This window comes from Lissotriton vulgaris, chromosome 3_1 (genome assembly GCF_964263255.1).
Source record: "Lissotriton vulgaris chromosome 3_1, aLisVul1.2, whole genome shotgun sequence".
Classification (NCBI taxonomy): domain Eukaryota; kingdom Metazoa; phylum Chordata; class Amphibia; order Caudata; family Salamandridae; genus Lissotriton; species Lissotriton vulgaris.
This window is the reverse complement of record NC_141689.1, coordinates 340,507,202-340,525,705: the sequence shown is the minus strand read 5'-3', so window position 1 is coordinate 340,525,705 and position 18,504 is coordinate 340,507,202. Positions and strand designations below refer to the sequence as shown.

The window sequence follows — 18,504 nt, the reverse complement described above, 5'->3', positions numbered from 1 at the left end:
AACAGGGTGCTGCTCCGCACTAACCCTAAATTCTTACCCAAGGTTGTATCTCAATTCCACATGAAACAGACAATTGAGTTGCCAGTGTTTTTTCAAAACCCAGAGTCACTGGCGGAGCGGATGCTCCACACCCTTGACGTTAAAAGAGCCTTAATGTACTACATTGACAGGACAAAGGATTTTCGAAAGACCAAGCAACTTTTCGTTGCATTTGCCACACACCACAAGGGTAACGCTATCTCCAAAGCTGGTATCGCTAGGTGGATCGTGAAATGCATTCAGATCTGTTACGCTAAAGCTAAACGCACTCTCCCAATCCCACCAAGAGCCCACTCCACCAGAAAGTTGGGGGCCTCTATGGCTTTCCTGGGTAACATTCCCTTAGAGGATATTTGTAGGGCAGCCACATGGTCTACCACACATACTTTCACTAAACATTACTGTGTAGACGTGCACTCCAAACAGCAGGCAGCTGTTGGTCAGGCTGTTCTCAAAACACTTTTTCAAACTGCTGCAGCTGGCACGGGCGGCCGCCAATAATAGGAGGACTGCTGTGTATTCTATGCACAGATATGAATTCAGCAGAACACATGCCTCGAACTGCAAATGCTACTTACCAGTATGCATCTGTTCTTGGCATGTAGGGCTGCTGACATTCATATCGCCCACCCTCCTCCCCGGCGCCTGTAGCAGCTGCAGTATTCATATATATATGCTCATAGCATGGTCAAAAATCACTTACTTCACTCCTTCTCTGCCGATGGCTAAAAACAATCTGGGGATGGAGGCGATGCCCATGCGCACTGTAGTCCAGGGGAGGAGCCACCTATCTTGTGATACTTCGAAGACTCTTCCAGGACAACAATGTGCAATCATCCGGACCCAACACTAGGCGGCGATCTATGCACAGATATGAATGTCAGCAGCCCTACATGCCAAGAACAGATGCATACTGGTAAGTAGCATTTGCATTACACTCATTTTAGGCTAGTAATTCCGGAACTGAGTGATATTTGCATGCATAAGCTCACTCATGTGCAAATGTGTGACATACAAAAAGTGAATTAGCACATGTAAATGTATTGATCTAATATTTTGTTATTGTGAGGCAGTATTTCAAATGTATCCATCCTACTTCAGGGCAGGTCTAGGTGTCCTATGTCATAGAAAGTTTGGAAACATCTATACACATGAGTTTGCAGGTGTTAACCAACAGTTGGCAGCCTGTTCTCTCTTGAAATGGTTAGGTGTTTGTCATGGACTAAATCCATTCCTATTGTTAGATTGGGCTGTGAACTCTCTGAAATATGGTGCAGGATTTGATTCCATCCATGCAAATTCTTTTTATGTGCTCAGTTGCATGTTTTCTCCGTTAGCGCAAGTGGGACTTGACTCTGTTGAAGGTGATTAGGAACTCCAAAAACCTTTCAAGGAGTGATTTGTGAAATTCTTAAACTCCCTACCCATGTAAGATATAACTTTATGAATGTATTTGTAAATTCATCTCTTAAAGGATGCACAAGATATAAGCACATTCTATTTTTCTACTGTTTAGGAATTTCAAGATCAGTTGAAGATTACAAGTTTCAAAGACCTGGTGATCCGAGACAAGGAGCTAAGTGGGGCACTCATTGCTTCCCTCATCAACTGCTACATCAAGGATAATGCCACTGTGGATGGCATAAGCTCTCATTTGCAGGATATCTGCCCACTTCTGTACAGCACGGATGATGCCATTTGTTCCAAGGTACCTAAGTTATAAATACATTGTGAGAAGCTGGCTTTGTATATGGTGCTCACTTACGTAAGTGTAGCAACCTGCACTAATTCAGACAACCCTTAAGGTGATTTTAGTGGTCTTAGAGAATCGTCGAAAGCTCTCCAAGAGGTAGCTGTGGAGAGCAACCTTCAGGCTTAGTCCAGAAGGAGTGTAAAGGAGCTCGTTTTACCAGAACGTAATATTATAGTTATAGATTAAGTTAAAAAGAACTACACAGTGTATTTATAAAAATAGGTATTTATTTTAAAGTACTCACTAACACATACAAATATCTCCTACTGGGAGATATACACATTACACACATTACTTTACAGAGAAAACAGGTAAGTCCACGATGTACACAGTGGTCACCTGGGGGACCAAACCTTATACTAAGATAGTGGCATGCAAACCACGACCCAAGTGAAGACCATACCCAGAAGATGTAAAAGTGCTGGGAACCCAAGGAACCACCCAAGAGAAATAACCAGGTACCCCACGGAGGCCTTGTGCAGAGTGGGAATACGACTGCGTGCTCCGTTCAAGGCAATGGGAAAGTCGTGGTTGCAAGTTTAAAGTAGAAAAACCCTTCCCAGTGGACCATGCAGAAACCCCTTGGGAGACAGAAGATTGGAGAGCCACCGCACCCATGGATACCCTAGGCACCAGGATACCTACACCTGGGAAGCCGGAGGCATAGGTGTGAAGTGGCGTTGGGAACCGCTGTCGAACTCAATGGAGGACTTCAAGAAGATGCTGTTGGTAAAGAAGGTAAAAGTGTCTGGTGGAACCCAAATGTGGTTTCAAGATGTAAAGGTACCTCCAAGCAGAGAGGGCAGAGTCTTACCACTCAAGAGTGACCAGGGGCACGGAAGATGAATGCACACCAATGTTGGATATTGCAGGAGAGCTAACGATGACCCTGGAGCTGTAGCTGTGGGTACCTGCTGATGCTGTGGAAGACCAGGTGCGGTGTCCGTCGAGAAAACCAACCAGCCGTGGCAAATACAAACAACGTGGCAAGCCAAAAACTGCAGTGTTTACGACCTGCAAGGCCCAAGAGATTCACCAGGAGGAGGTGAGTCAGAGCAGGCCCCAAGCAAACAGGGGAACCCACTTTGATTTCAGAAGTACTGTGAGAGGACCCGAAGATCTCTGGAGACGGGAGTCTACTAGCCTTAGCAACGGCCAGCCGTCACAGTGCACAGGGACTTGATTCCAGCGGTACAGGCTAGAGATACTGGCCTCAGAGGGCAGGGCAGGTGGAGTTCTTAGGAGTTCCATAATAGACTGGGCAATACTTCGCCCCAGTCACAAGCTGCACAGCGTGAGTTTGTTGAATGAAAAGTGTAATACGATTTTCCTTCATATAGATCATTGTTATTCATTGTTCTTCATGCTTTTGAAAATCTTAAATGGAGGCGACTTAATTCCAAGCTTCAAATGCTGTACATGCCCAACAGGGCTTTATCATGCAGCACGATGGAATCAACAATACATCCTGGTAAATTGCGGAAATATTGACCCAATACATTTTGGGCTCAAAGCCCTTCTTCAGGGGTAACTGAAATTTTAAAATAGGCCCATTAGCATTGTACAAAATCTTAAGGGACAGAATTCAAGACAAACTTTCGAAGTAAAAAGTACATAACATGAATATACAAACATGTGCCTCCTTTCCCCAAATGCGCCATGAATTACATGCAAACTTAGCCCAAAAACCACTGCAGTTACACTAAACCCTGTTACACACTGCGCAGAAAACATACGTGCTATCCCCCTGCACACTCATTATAAACTGTGCCTCATACCCAATCAAATAAAAATACCAAACTCCTCTTAAACTTAGTTCACGACTTACTTTGCCTCAGTTCTTAGGAGCCCAGGATCATCAAACTAATCAGCTACGTTGCGGTGCTTGCAGAGTCACTCCTTCACTCCTAGGGAGATTCCTTTGGATGTCTTTGATGTCCACAGGCCCAGTGAGGAACCTGTATGGGCACAGACACGGTTGATGCAGCGGACTTTCAGGATGATGAGGCTCGGAGCAGACTGAGTCTTCTTGTTTGCAGTCTCGGTTTCCCAAAGAGAAGTTTGATGCGGTTAGTCCGACCCGGTCAGTAAAACGCAGTCAGTGTGTCCAGACGGTTGAGTTGGATCTGAATCTAATCCCACAACGAATCTAAGGACCTGCCTACAGGTAAGCCCTTAAGTACCCTAAGGAAAGGGTTGGGATGATTCAGGGGTTTCTCCTAAAGAAGGAGCTAGACAGTGGGGCGGATACTCTCAGGTCCTTTATCCAGTTTCATACCAGAGCGAGAGCCAACGGCTCCCTGAACTGGTTTGAACTTGAGTATGTAAGGAGGGCACCTAAGTGCTCTAAAAGCAGTCTCAGTGGCCCTGGCAAGCTCCCCACCCTGCCCCAAGACACGGAACCCTGTCTGAGAGTGGTCACACCTCCCTGTGAAAGGATATCTATTGGTTCAAGGCATGTGTGCCGCTAAATTCATATCTTGTGCATAGATCGCCGCCTAGTGTTGGGTCCGGATGATTGCACCTTGTTGTCCTGGAAGAGTCTTCTAAGTATCACGAGATAGGTGGCTCCTCCCCTGGACTACAGTGCTCATGGGCATCATCTCCATCCTCAGATTGTTTTTTTCCGCCATTGGGTTCGGATGTGTTCTGAGACTCTAGTTTGGAACCTATAGGAAAAACTTGTTTTCTTCAGGCCAAAAGGCCTTTTTAAGCGTCGGTATTGTACTTCGTTCGGTTCTGAGTTGACGTGTGCTCCCAGCTTTTTAGGCCTGTTCAAAGATTGACATCGACGATGGAATTCCAGGCCCCGTTTAAACGTTGCCCAGTCTGTAACGTGAAGTATCCTCTCTCAGACGTGCACCCGGTGTGCAACAAATGTCTGTCTCCAGACCACGACGAGGGGAGTTGCTAGGCCTGTTCGAGATTCAGGTCGGAAGAGGCGCTCGCTCTTTGACGTGAGGCGAGGTTACCGGCGCGGAGAACGTCGGATGTGGAGGATATCTTCGATACTGGGGACGACGAGGGCCTTCTAGAGGAGGAACCGGAGCACTTCTCCGACCCGGCTCCGGTCAAGAATCTTACTACGGAGAAGAGGTAGACGATGAGAACATCGAAGACGATATGGCCGTCGAGGTAAGAGACGACGGTATGGTAATGGGAGCCGCAGAGGGCGGCTCCAGCGATCAGTACGACTTGACCAAACACTCAGGGGTCGAAAGTGACACTGTCTTGTCAAAGGCTCAGGTCGAAGCATCGCCGGAAGGCCTTAGCCAAGATCTTTCTGCTTATTCTACAGCCCGCAAACTGGCCCGGCTAAGAATATTTCAGAGCCTTCGCTGGGTACGCCTTCGAAACCGAAACCGAAACTGACTAAAGACAAATCGAAACTGAAACTGGTCAAACCAGGATTCATTTCGCAAAGCCTTGCTCCATCGGATCATAAGAAGGCTCGTAGTGTCATCGTCCCTTCGGGGTCACAAACGGGTGCCAACCCAAAGATCGGCACATCCACAAAGGTGCCAAAGGCCCAAGGAGACGGAACGGTGTCATCTATGGCTGCCCTCGGGGCGTGGACAATGAAGACGGACTTGAGTCGCAGCCACCCCTCAGCCCGAATTCATACAAGTTGATGCTGGTGAAGGTTCTTGAAGACAAGCACAAAATGGCCGCTTTGGAACGTGACGCATCAAGCCGTGGCCATTTTGGGAATCCCAGTGCAACTCCTGGCTCGAAGTTGGCGATGGCCAAGAAAAAGGCCAAACAGCCATCGGGACCTCCACCTATAGTTTTTGGACTGCCTCCGACTGCACGACCTAAAACTTCTAAGCCGGCACAGGGCAACGACCCTGGTAAGCTGATGTAAAAAATTAAGGGAACGACCGCCACTCCTGAAGGCGTCGGTTCCACTCCACCTTCTTCGGAAAAATCAAAGAAGTTGTACATTGACACTGCAACCGGAAGACTCACCCTTTTCAAACGGAAGATCTTGCCGGAGAATCCAATGGAATCCTATCAAATTCCATTAAAAGGAAAAGCGACTCTGCTTCCTCGCCGGTTCTTTTCGAGCCCATCAGGCCATATGGACAAGCATTTACACATTCCCCCACACGCACTGAGGATGGTGGGGGGGATGACCAGAATGACGAACAATTTAATTATCCTGATGCATCTAACCAGGATGATTCGCAGGATGTGCTGGACGATCAAGGCACGGCGGACACCCAGTCTTACCAAGTAGACAAGCCCTCGCAGAGGATACCGCGGCCTTCAACGCTCTGATCGAAAGGGCGGCGTTGAACCACGATGTGGTCATGCATGCAGAACCAATTGAGGAGGACTTTGTTTGATACCTTCTCTACGTCGGACATATCAGTGAAGACAATGCCGATGCTGAAGGGTGTCCTAAAACACGCCTTTGACATTTTCAAGGACACAACCAGAGCACGGGTAGTGAACCCGCGTATTGAGAAGAAATACAGGCCTGCTCCTGTGGACCCTACGTATATAAAGGGTCAATTGCCATTGGACTCTTTGGTGGTCTCCAATGCCCGGAAGAGGGCGAACTCACAAACAAGTGGTGATGCTACTCCCCCAGACAAAGAATCTAAAGTATTAGAAGCTTCTGGGAAGCGGGTTGCTGCACAGGCAGCGAATATTTGGAGAATAGCCAATACACAGGCACTACTGGCTAGATACGATAGGGCTCACTACGACACCCTAGAGCAATTGTTGCAACACCTGCCTAACGAATATAGAGAGGGGGCGGACATGTTGATTCAGGAAGGGAAACTGATATCAAACGCTTGTATTAAGTGTGCACTAGATTCAGCTGACACTGCAGCCAGGGCCATTAACACTAGTGTAATGCTAAGTAGGCAGGCATGGTTACGAATTTCAGGGTTTAAGCCTGAAATACAAACAAGTTTGCTCAATCACCCCGTTAACCCTGATTTTTTGTTCGGGCCTGACGTTGACACAATTCCTGAAACGATCAAGAAAGACACCGAGACGGCTAAGTCCATGAGGGCCTTGCAGTCTCAACAGTTCAGAGGGGGTTCTTTTCGTCGCTCAGGTAGCAGAGGGCCGTCAAGAGGGCAAGCATCCCAGCAAACACAATACAATAAAGGTAGTGCGAAGACTACCTTTAACAAAAACAATAGATGTGGATACCGTGGTAACAGCTTTAAAGGCAGAGGACGTGGAAATAATAACACCAGGTCCTCAGCAAATACCAAACAGTGACGTCTTGTCACTGCCCCCGGACCATGTAACACCGGTCGGGGGACGACTCCAGCAGTTTCTGCCGGTCTGGGAAGGCATTACCACAGACCGGTGGGTGAGGCAACTTATCCAGTACGGGTATTGTGTAGAACGAACATCCACTCCACCCGACATACCCCCAAGACACCATCCTATGTCCGCAGAGCACATAAACTTATTACAGCAGGAAGTGGCCAGCATGCTGCAAAAAGGGCCATAGAACTGGTGCTTCTAGAGGAGCACGGAACAGGGGTGTACTCTCTCTATTTCTTAGTCCCAAAGAAGGACGGGACTCTCAGACCCATTCTGGATCTGAGGCCCTTGAACCTATACATCCTTTCAGAACATTTCCACATGCTGACTCTGCAGCAGGTCCTGCCATTGCTCAGTCAGGGGGATTTTCTGGCAACTCTGGATCTGAAGGATGCCTATTTCCATATAGCCATACATCAGGCACACAGGAAATACCTCCGGTTCACCATACAAAACAAGCACTACCAGTTCAAGGTGCTACCTTTTGGGGTGACCACCGCTCCCAGAGTGTTCACCAAATGCTTGGCTATAGTGGCAGCACACCTTCAGAGACAACACATTCATGTCTACCCCTACCTGGACGACTGGCTTGTGCAAGCAAAGTCGGCCCAGCAGTGCGCCAGCCACGTGTCCCGCACAATTCATCTCCTGCACAGTTTGGGATTCTCTCTAAACTATCCCAAGTCGCATCTTCAACCCGCTCAGGTACAGCAGTACCTGGGGGCGACAGACACTGTGACAGCCACAGCCCAGCCAAACTCTGTGCGAATCGACAGCATGCAGCTGCTGATTCGCAGATTCAGACCACAACACTCACTACAAGTGCGAGTGTTTCTGCAGTTGATAGGCATGATGGCCTCCTGCATATTCATAGTCACGCATGCAAGACTGCACATGCGTCCGCTCCAAGAGTGTTTGGCACGACAGTGGAATCAGGCTCAAGGACAATTGAAAGACCTAGTGTTGGTGACCGGTCGTGCGTACAACTCTCTGCATTGGTGGAATCCACACAACCTTTGCAAGGGTTGACCGTTCCAAGAGCCTGTCCCACAAATAGTGCTCACGACGGACGCATCCCTCCTGGGGTGGGGGGCGCATTTCCTTCATTACACAGTGCAGGGACTATGGTCGGATCAACAGAAGAAGATGCACATCAATCTGCTGGAATTGATGGCGATCTTCATGGCGACGAAGGCTTTCAAGATACATCTGTGCAACAAGGTCGTGTTGCTCTGGACGGACAACATGACGGCCATGTATTACATCCAGAAGCAGGGAGGTACTCACTCTCCACAGTTGTCCCACTTGGCACAGAGTATGTGGAAGTGGGCCATTCAGAGGAACATTTTCCTCATGGCGGAGCACCTCCCGGGCCAGGACAACCAGATGGCGGATCTGCTCAGCCGGCACAGTCATCAGGTGCACGAGTGAGAGATTCATCCATCAGTGCTTCAACCGTACTTCCAGCAGTGGGGTCATCCAGACATCGACCTGTTCGCCACAAACGAGAAAGCAAAATGCCCAAACTTCGCCGCCATGTTCCCACACCCGCGGTCTCAGGGCAATGCGATATGGATGAACTGGTCAGGCAGATTGGCGTACGCTTTTCCGCCGGCCCCACTCATACCTCTGGTGGCACGGAAACTCAGACAGCACTCGATGACTCTCATCCTGGTTGCTCCAACGTGGGCGAGGCAAGCATGATACACCACGTTCCTAGACCTTTCCGTGGTGCCTCATCAAAGCATGCGCCTTACATCCAGTCTTCTCACTCAGAGCCATGGCGAGGTTCAGCACCCAGATCCGCAACGGTTAAACCTTGCGATATGGCTCCTGAAGTCATAGAATTTGGGTATCTGAATCTGCCTCCTGATTGTATGGACATCATTAAGGAGGCACGACGGCCTACCACTAGGGCCTACCACTAGGGCCTGCTATGCTGCCAAATGGAAACGTTTTGTCGTTTACTGTTCAAGCCGTGACATAAACCCGCTAGATGCTTCGACACAGGACATTATTTGTAAGCTGTTCCATTTATACAGATGCAATCTGGCATACAGTTCTATACGTATTCATTTGGCGGCAATGGCGGCTTACTTACAGAACAGGCAATGCCTTTCACTGTTCAGAGTGCCAGCAATAAAAGCTTTTATGGAGGGACTCAAATGAGTCATTCCACCCAGAAGGCCACCTTCACCTGTCTGGAATCTTTTTTTTTTTTTAAAACCTTTATTATGTAAAGAAAGGACAGTTACAGACCCACAACCACGGAGGCTGGTCAGTCGAACATAATAACATCAACATCAAGTTACACAGCTCATCAGCCGACAACCCGGGGGTACGGCAGCGATACTTCATGATTACGTACAAGCCTGTGGTATAACTAGGATCCGTGAAAGGTTTCAAATTTTATATATTATGTAAATAAAACCACAAACAAAAACACAGAAAAGAAAATGTATAAACTGGCAGTTCCCTATGGCAGTGGGAGACGGGTGAAAAACGTGTGTCAATGAGAATGAGGAGAAATATCGGGGAGGGCAGGGGGGGGAAACCTGGTAGCAACCAATACAATGCAATGCAATCCAGAAGCGCTGAGTACAGGGAACGCACGATCAAGGAAGAAGGAGTGGATCAGGAAGGTCGGTGAACGGAGGGGTACAAATCTCACCGCGGTATGCATTCCATTGTCCCCATATCCTACCCCATTTCTTGGGTCTGCCGCGGGAAACATACACAACTTTCTCTCTGAACATGGACCAGTCCATATTCTCCTTCCAGCGCAGGAGCGTCGGTGACCTTGGGGAACCCCATAACTGGGCTATGTCACGTTTAGCAACATATTACCCAACGTAACCCATTGAGTCTGAGCAACAGTGCAGTCATTCGGTTCCCAAACATTCAACAGACAGCACCTGGCCTCAGGCAACAACACTACTCCGGTCACTTCACCCATAACCACATGCATTCGGCGCCAAAATGCCGCCACCTCCGGGCACTCCCAGAGGATATGCAAAAAGGTAGCTAGCATACCACATCCGCGCCTACACAACCCATCCACAGAAAAACCCATATGCATCAGTCGTGGGCCCGTGACATACACCCGATGCAGTATTTTAAGTTGCACCAGTCTAAGACGCACCGGAATCGCAACCTCCTTAGGAGAGGAAATCGCCGCCTGCCAATCTTCATCATCCAGTTCTAATCCGTCACCAGTCCATATAGTCCGCAATTGCAAAAGGAGATCCGAGCGGTCGTTGCTAAGTTTTTTGTAAATGAGAGATATGGTGTTATCGGGGACGTACCCATCAAGCACTCTATCCTCAAGAGGGGAGGCCTCCGGAACAGAAGCGTCAGCCGGAAAAACGGAGTGAATCGCATGACGGACCTGGAGGTACCGGAAATACTCCCTGTCACTCAATTTATATTCTCGCTGTAGTGCCTCGAAGGTCTTGACTGGACCCTTGCCCAGAGGTCACCCACCCTGCTGATATTAATGAGGTCCCAGCTGTCGAAACCCTTCGATTTCCACAGGCCACCTAGCGCTTCCGAGCAATACAATGGGGTAGATTTCGTCAACTTATCCGTCCAGCCCGTGGCGGCGGTCGCGCTTCCCCAAACCCGCTCAGCCACTGCCGTAGGGCCACGCCACAACATCCGAACGAAGCGGGGAAAGCGGAGGCAGCAAATTTCGCTCATAGCGGATCTTGGGGTCCAGTGAAATGTAAATCCCCAAGTATTTGAAACCATCCCTAGAAACCGGTATCGGACAATGGCGAGGAAGAAGGAGCTCATCGTCCGTGAGTGGATAGATACAGGATTTAGTCCAATTAATAACCAGTCCGGAATTCCTCCCAAAGGAACGCAGCACGTCGAACAGAACGCCCAACGACTTACGAGGAGAGGTAAGGTACAGCAATATATCATCCGCATAGAGTGATATACGGTCCTCGAAATCAGCCGACCAGTGGATGCCCTTAAGCGATGGTTCCCACCGCAGCCATGCAGCCAGGGGCTCAAGGGCAAGCGCGAAGAGGAGCGGCAACAAGGGACATCCCTGTCTCGTTCCCCGCCCAAGGGTAAAGGGCTCGGAAGCCCTGCCGTTAACCACCACCTGTGCCAGCGGCTGCTCATACAAGAGTCTAACCCATCCAATGAATTTGGGGCTGAACCCAAACTTGGCGAGGACAGCCCACAAATATGGCCATTCGACCGTGTCGAAGGCCATCGAGGCATCAAGGCAAACCAAAATGGCCGGTTCCCGAAGAGACCCCGCCCTCGCCAAGACGCCATGGAGGCGATGTAGGTTGAGCGCTGTGTTTCGGTGGGGTATAAATCCAGATTGGTCCGGATGGATCAAGTCTGCTATGACCGTAACCAACCGATTCGCCAGAAGTTTAGCAAGAATCTTGGGCTCGACGTTTAAAAGCGAGATCGGCCGATATGATGAGCACTGATCACGGGGCTTGCCGTCTTTATGAATGACAACAATGGATGCCAGTCTCTGATCACGAGGAAGAGAGCCGAAATCTCGCGATGACAAAAACATCTTACGGAGATACGGTGCCATTTTGTCTGGGCAGAGTTTATACAATTCCACCGGTATACCGTTGGGCCCGAGGCCTTCCCGGACCGAAGTGAACAGATAGCGAGCGCTACTTCATCGGTGGAAAAATCCGCCTCCATAAGCTCCATGTCAGAGTCCGACAGGCCAGGCAAAGTGATATCTCGGAGCAAAAGATGCGAATCCTCTTCCGGCATATCCGAGACCGGCGCTTAAACCGCCTGAAAGTGACGGGCAAGTGTTCGGACTATGTCAGTCGGGTCCACGACTCGAACACCATCCACACTCTCAACAACAGGCACCACTCTGTTCAATCTATCCCTTTTATCCAGCCATGCAATCAACTTTCCCGCCTTATCACCCACATCATACAGGCGCCCCTGTTGCTCACGGTGCATCGCCCTAGCGGCATCAGTGACCAGGGTATTATAGTCAAATTGTTTCAGGGCCAGGGAATGCAACACCTCCGGAGTGTCCCCAGTCCCAACCTGTCCCTCCAAGTCAGTGATCTCGTTTTCCAGTTCCACCACCGCGGCATTTCTACGCCTCCTTTCGCTGGCAATGAGGCACAGGGCCTGACCACGAATCACCGGCTTATAGGCCTCCCACAATGTGACCGGGGAGGAAACCGATCCATCATTCTCCGCGAAATAGTAATCCATACATTTCACTATCTCCGACCTGATTTTAGGATTACGTAGGTGCCAGGGGTTAATCGGGGCGACTCGGCCCTCGGCGCCCAATTGCACATCAATCGTGAGCAAAAGCGGAGAGTGATAAGAGATCCCCCTGGCCAAATGCCTAACCTCCCGCACCGAGACCATCTGTGCTGCTGGCATAAGAATATAATCTAATCTCGAGAGGCTCTTTTGCGCACCTGAGTAGAAGGTGTACTGGAGCTGACCTGGGCTTAGCTGCCTCCAGCAGTCAGCCAGTCCCAACATATCCAGAAGCTTCCCTAGCCAGAGCTGTGCCGCAGGCAAAGTCCTGGGGGGACTGCGATCTACATCACCACTAACCACAGAGTTAATGTCGCCGCCCACCACCAACATGTCGCCAGGGAGCCCCAGGATCACATCACCCAGATCAGCAAACGTGGTAGACTGCAGGCCAGGGGGAACATACACAGACAAAAAGGAGACAGTTTTCCCTTCCCACCGCCCCGTAATGGCCGCATAGCGGCCCCTGTCGTCCAGCACTACATCATCTATCTCCAATGGGAGGGAAGTACGCACCATGACACCCACCCCTCTCGAGCCGGAAGTGAACCCCGAGTGCGCTACCATACGGTAACCACGTCTGTTTAGTACACGGCATGCATTGCCCACCAAGTGTGTCTCCTGAAGCAAAATCACATCTGGGGTATAACGTTTCAAATATTGCAAAACAATACCACGCTTTATACTATCTCCAAGACCTTTAACGTTCCAACTCAGCATCCTAAGCTCCCCCCTCCCCCCATCCCGGCATTGAACATCCAGCCCCCCATGCCAGGGAAGAAGCACACAGAAGAAGCACACAGAATCGACAACAGGAAATGTAGCAGCCTCGATCAAAACAAGGAGAAAAGGACCTCACCCCCCCCCCCGAGAACCCCGAAAAACACCCCACCCTGCACCCCTGCATTAGACCAGAAAGCCACCCCAACTTGCAGTGTACCTGTCGCCCCATGAAACTAACCTACGAGAAGAGAGAGAAAGCCCCCAGAGGAGGAAGAGGAAACCCGAATCCCCCCACCCCCGGGTACCCACAGTAGTAGCAAGTCTATTAAAAAGCCACTGGTAGAAGTCCAAGATAACCGGTTCGCCGCTGCAGTCTCACTACTCCTGTTCGGCTGGGCCGCCCTCGGCACCTTCCGGGCTCTCGCCTCCCTTACGATGTGATGGCAAAGTGTCCAACCAATCACTGGCTACTTCGGGGCGATCGAAGAAAAAGGCCTGCTCCTCATACTCGATCCGCAGCCGGGCAGGAAAAAGCATGGCATATTTTAAACCAATATCCCTGAGTCGTCTCTTCACCCCGGTAAAACCCATGCGCTGTTTCTGAACCGCCTGGGTAAAGTCTGGGTAAAAACTGACCGAGGCATTGTCAAATTTGGTAGGACCCGTGGTCCTCGAAGCTTGTAGGATAGCATCTCGGTCACGGAAATTAAGAGTCTCGGTGCGGCTCCAAGCTTCGGCTTCCCGCCGGGAACTCTATGGGCCCGTTCCACTGTGAAAAAGTTACTGAGGCCCTTAGGCGCAAGATGTTTAAGGACCAGATCTTCCACCAGAAGGTCCGTGGAGACGTCTGGCGGGGTCTCCGGAACCCCCACAATGCGAACCTTGTTGCGCCTGGCCCGGCCCTCGAAATCGTCCAGCCGGCGGGCAAACTGGTCGTTGGAAGTACGGAGCGTGCGAACCTCAGCCTGAAGGTCCGAGACATCAGTAATCAAACTCGCAGTTTTAATATCCAGAGATTTGACCCGTTCATTTGTCTTACCCAGGTCAGCCCTGATAAGATTAACCTCAATCGCCACCATATCGATCTTGGCAGCAAGAGTCTCGTACTGATGGCCCATGTCGGTCCGAATACTGGTAATGGCGCCCATGATGTCTCTCAGTGTTGGTTCCTCCGACGGCGGGGTACCATCCACGGTCCCTTCAAGAGCCTTACTCGCTCCACCTGGGGACCCTTTCGGGCGAGTGTAGCGCTCTATAGTCTGGGTTTGGATGAGGCCCCCACGATGCGTGCCCTTGGTGTTCCGTTTCTCGGCATCTGGCTTGCCCGCTATAGTGGGCTTCGAACTCCCACGGAGTCGTTGCAATCTAGTCAAAATGATCACGCTCTCGATGAACCTCAATGGCAGGATGGCTAAGAACCAGAGCAGAATCAGGATCCGCAGCAGGGACAAGAAGATGAATGGCAGCCGTAGAGCGTTGCGACAATGGCCCAAACCGACACCGAAAGTACCCCAGGGGCTGTGGGCGTGCCCAACTGGCCTTTGTTGTTGAGTTGCCACCTGGGTACCTTGGTGACTCAAGGCGGGGGACGGTCTACGATGTAGGCCACAAAATTCAGGATGCAGCAAGTCCGGATCACGGCGTCCAATTTCGGTTCCGAAAAAGTCCTCAGAATCAGCAGGGCATAGTCAACAAGTACCCGTCGATTAAATCAGGAATCGTGGCAGGATAGATGCGGAGGCAAAGAGGGTCTCAGGAGCCCTGTGCTCACGCGTCCATCTTGGATCCGCGCAAAGCTCCTCCCCCTCACCTGTCTGGAATCTTAATGTGGTTTTGACCAGACTAATGGGACCTCCTTTCGAGCCTCTCCACTCATGTGAGCTACAGTTCCTAACTTGGAAGGTCGCCTTCTTAGTAGCGATCACGTCGCTGAGACGGGTTAGCGAGCTGCAAGCCCTAACCATTCAAGAACCTTTTATACAGGTCCATGCAAATAGGGTAGTTCTACGCACTAACCCTAAATTCATGCCCAAGGTGGTTTCTCAGTTCCACATTAATCAAACTATTGAACTGCCAGTTTTCTTTCCTAATCCAGACTCAGTGGCAGAAAGATCACTGCACACATTGGACGTCAAAAGAGCCCTCCTGTACTATATAGACAGGACGAAGGATTTCAGGAAGACTAAACAACTCTTTGTTGCTTTCTCACCACAGCACAAAGGCAAGCCCATTTCAAAATCAGGTATATCCAGGTGGATTGTTAAGTGTATTCAGATTTGTTATCAGAAGGCTAAACGCACACTAACAGTCCCCCCAAGAGCGCATTCCACACTCAAGCTAGGGGCATCCATCGCTTTCTTTGGTAAAATTCCATTGGAGGACATATGTAGAGCAGCCACATGGAATAACATACATACATACACCAAACACTACTGTGTTGATGTACATTCCAAGCAGCAAGCTGCTTTGGTCAGGCTGTTCTAAAGTCCCTCTTTCAGGCTGCTGCAGCTGGCTCGGGCAACCACCACTAAGGGAGAAACTGCTATTTAGTCTATGCACAAGATATGAATTTAGCGGCCCACATGCCTCGAACGGAATATGCTACTTACCAGTATGCATCTGTTCTTGGCATGTAGGGCCGCTAACATTCATATCGCCCACCCATCCTCCCCGGTGCCTGTCGCAGCTGTAGCAGTCAGAATTATTTCTAGCATGGTCATCAGGTATCGTGTTGGACTCCATCTCTGCCACAATGGCGAAAAACAATCTGAGGATGGAGATGATGCCCATGCGCACTGTAGTACAGGGGAGGAGCCACCTATCTCGTGATACTTCGAAGACTCTTCCAGGACAACAAGGTGCAATCATCCAGACCCAACACTAGGCGGCGATCTATGCACAAGCTATGAATGTTAGCGGCCCTATATGCCAAGAACAGATGCATACTGGTAAGTAGCATATTCCTTCTACTTTCCCCTTCTCGAGCTTGGCCCCTCAGCAGGAGAGCAGAACCATCTCTCTGGCGGGCAGCAGCCCTAGCTTGCTGTCCGGTTCGGGAAGACTGGTACCAGGAGCACTGAGGGCCTCCTGGAGGAGATTTACGGTTCATGTAATCATACCTCCCACACCGGCTATGGTGTGGGGGTATGATTCCAACATGTTTTAAAAAAATATATTTTTGTTCGCATTTGATTAAATTACAACGAGACAGTCATGTCATCATCGGTCAACACAGCCCGGTCCCCCCCCTGCCCCCCCCCCCCAAGTCCCACCAATAAAATCAGCATAGTGTTATACAGAACAAACCACCATGTCAAAGCACTGTCCGTACCAAATTGGAAGCGCCTCTTCACCCTACCATACAATGTATCCATGTTCGAGAATGTGTCCATCTCCAATGTCCAGTTTCATAACCCCCCATCAAGCCCATGATATTTTCGCCACTTACCCCAAACTCTGCCAATTTTCCTAGGCCAGCCCCTTGCTTTATACGTAACACTTTCAGCTGCCATGTAGAGATCCAGGCCCCTTCTCCACTCCTCCACCTGTGGTGTATCGGGAGCCCCCCACTTCTTTGTCACGTCTCTCTTAGCCACCACCAAGGCCAGAACCAAGAAGATCAATAGCGGTCGGGCAAGATCCACATCGTTGGTCATACCTAGCAAGGCCATTTTGGGATCTAGCTGCAGGGTAATCTCTAGGACCTCTCGCAGCTCTTTCAGAATTTCCGACCAGTTAACCTGAATTCTCGGGTAGGACCAAAGTGTGTGGTAGAAATCTCCCCTATAATGCAGAAAGTACAAAGTTCCCCGAAGAATAGAAGAGAAGTGTGTATGTTGTATACGAGGAGAGTAAAGACAGGGAACAGGAAGTTCCCTTGTTGGAACTAAGAGGCCTCACACACCCAGCGAGCTAGATGTCATGCTTCATCATTGGCCTCCTGCTCCTCGTCAGACTGGCGCTGCAATGTCTGACGGGCGCCTAATAGGCGCTCTTTGTCGGACTTCTTTTGTTCCAGCCAATGGTTGAGTGCGTGTGAGGGGTCAGGTGAAGGTGTAGTCGTGAGGGGAATGTGATATAAAAAAGGTAAGACAGTTCACAAGGACATTTATTCGCGTGGCTGACTCCCTTTATTAAAAGGTGGGAGGGGGGATAGAGACTGTAAGGGGCACAGCGGACTATCTCGAACCCTCTGATCAGGTCGACATGTTTCTTGCCCAAATGGCAATTCCTCAGGACCTCAAGTGCTCAGTACTACACAGTGATAAGTGAACAATAAAGAAAAAAAGGTAAATACAACCTCTCTGGGTCTGTAAGGGGGCAAGCCAAGGGGTTCTGCAGTAGTGTGGTGACCCTAATGGGCCCCGCAGTCTGTTCCCGTGGGGCAAGTTATGGTACTTCTAGTGCGTGCAGCCAAAGCTTGTCAACCTACCCACACGCAAGGCGCTCCTACGGTAGCGCGGAACAGCTCAGACAGCTCATATCCGCTATTCTACCCATCTTGTGTAGGCGCACCCTGTCGAAATAAGTCCTATGCAGAACATTAAATTGTATGAGCCTCAGCCGGGATTTAATGGCTACCTCACGTGGATGCATGAGAACTGTTTCCCAGTCAACCGTGTCCATATCCCCCACCTCAGCCTCCCACCTACGTCTGAGGGTGCCGAGGTCGTCAGTCATGTTATTCATCAGGGTCTTATAGGTGAGCGAAACCCCTCTCTCCATTACTTGCTCTAGCAAGAGGCGGCCCTCCAGAGGTGCATATTCCGGAAGTGTGTCCCCTGGGAGTCCCTCTGCACGCCAAGCATGCCTCAATTGTGCATATTTAAAGTATTGTGTACGGAGCAAGCCGAATTCCGCCCTTAATGCTTGGAACGACTTCAGCTCCCCCCTTACAGTTACGTCTTCTATCGTTGAGATCCTTATGACGTCCCACCTCCGAAACCCTTTTAATTTACTTAGTTCATGCAGCCAGGTACAGTGCCACAGCGGTGTTTGTCTAGTGTTGTTTTTTTCCCAACCCGTGATCTTAGTCGCCCTATTCCAAACCGCCAACGTAAGTCTAGTGGCCGGCAGCAGCCTCCCTGTCTTTTTACCCCCGTATATATAATAGTCGTATGGGCATGGGCAGGTGCCCATTGTGTGTCGCTCCAGTGCATACGTGGGATGCTGAGCCGGGGCGTGATACCAATCATTGACAGATAATAAGTGTTCCGCCCAGTAGTATGCCTCAATGTTGGGAAGTGAGATCCCTCCACTGTATTGGTGCCGCTGCAGGGTGGCCAATGCTACCCGAGGGTGCTTGCCCACCCAAAGAAAAGTTCGTAATTCCGCATTTATGTCCTTGAACACCTTGCAGGGAAGGGGGTAATACTCGTTTAGAAACACATACAGGAGCTTGGGCAATGACA

General features: G+C 50.0%; 1 protein-coding gene across 2 annotated transcripts in view; it reads left to right on the top strand.

The window, feature by feature from the left end:
* Positions 1–18,504, top strand: part of NUP155 (nucleoporin 155) — an 871,946-nt gene that overhangs the window by 434,351 nt on the left and 419,091 nt on the right. For both annotated transcript variants that reach the window (XM_086960546.1, XM_086960547.1), the window contains one exon: positions 1,556–1,747. In XM_086960546.1, coding sequence (XP_086816672.1) covers positions 1,556–1,747 — 192 coding nt within the window. The remainder of the gene's footprint in view (positions 1–1,555; positions 1,748–18,504) is intronic.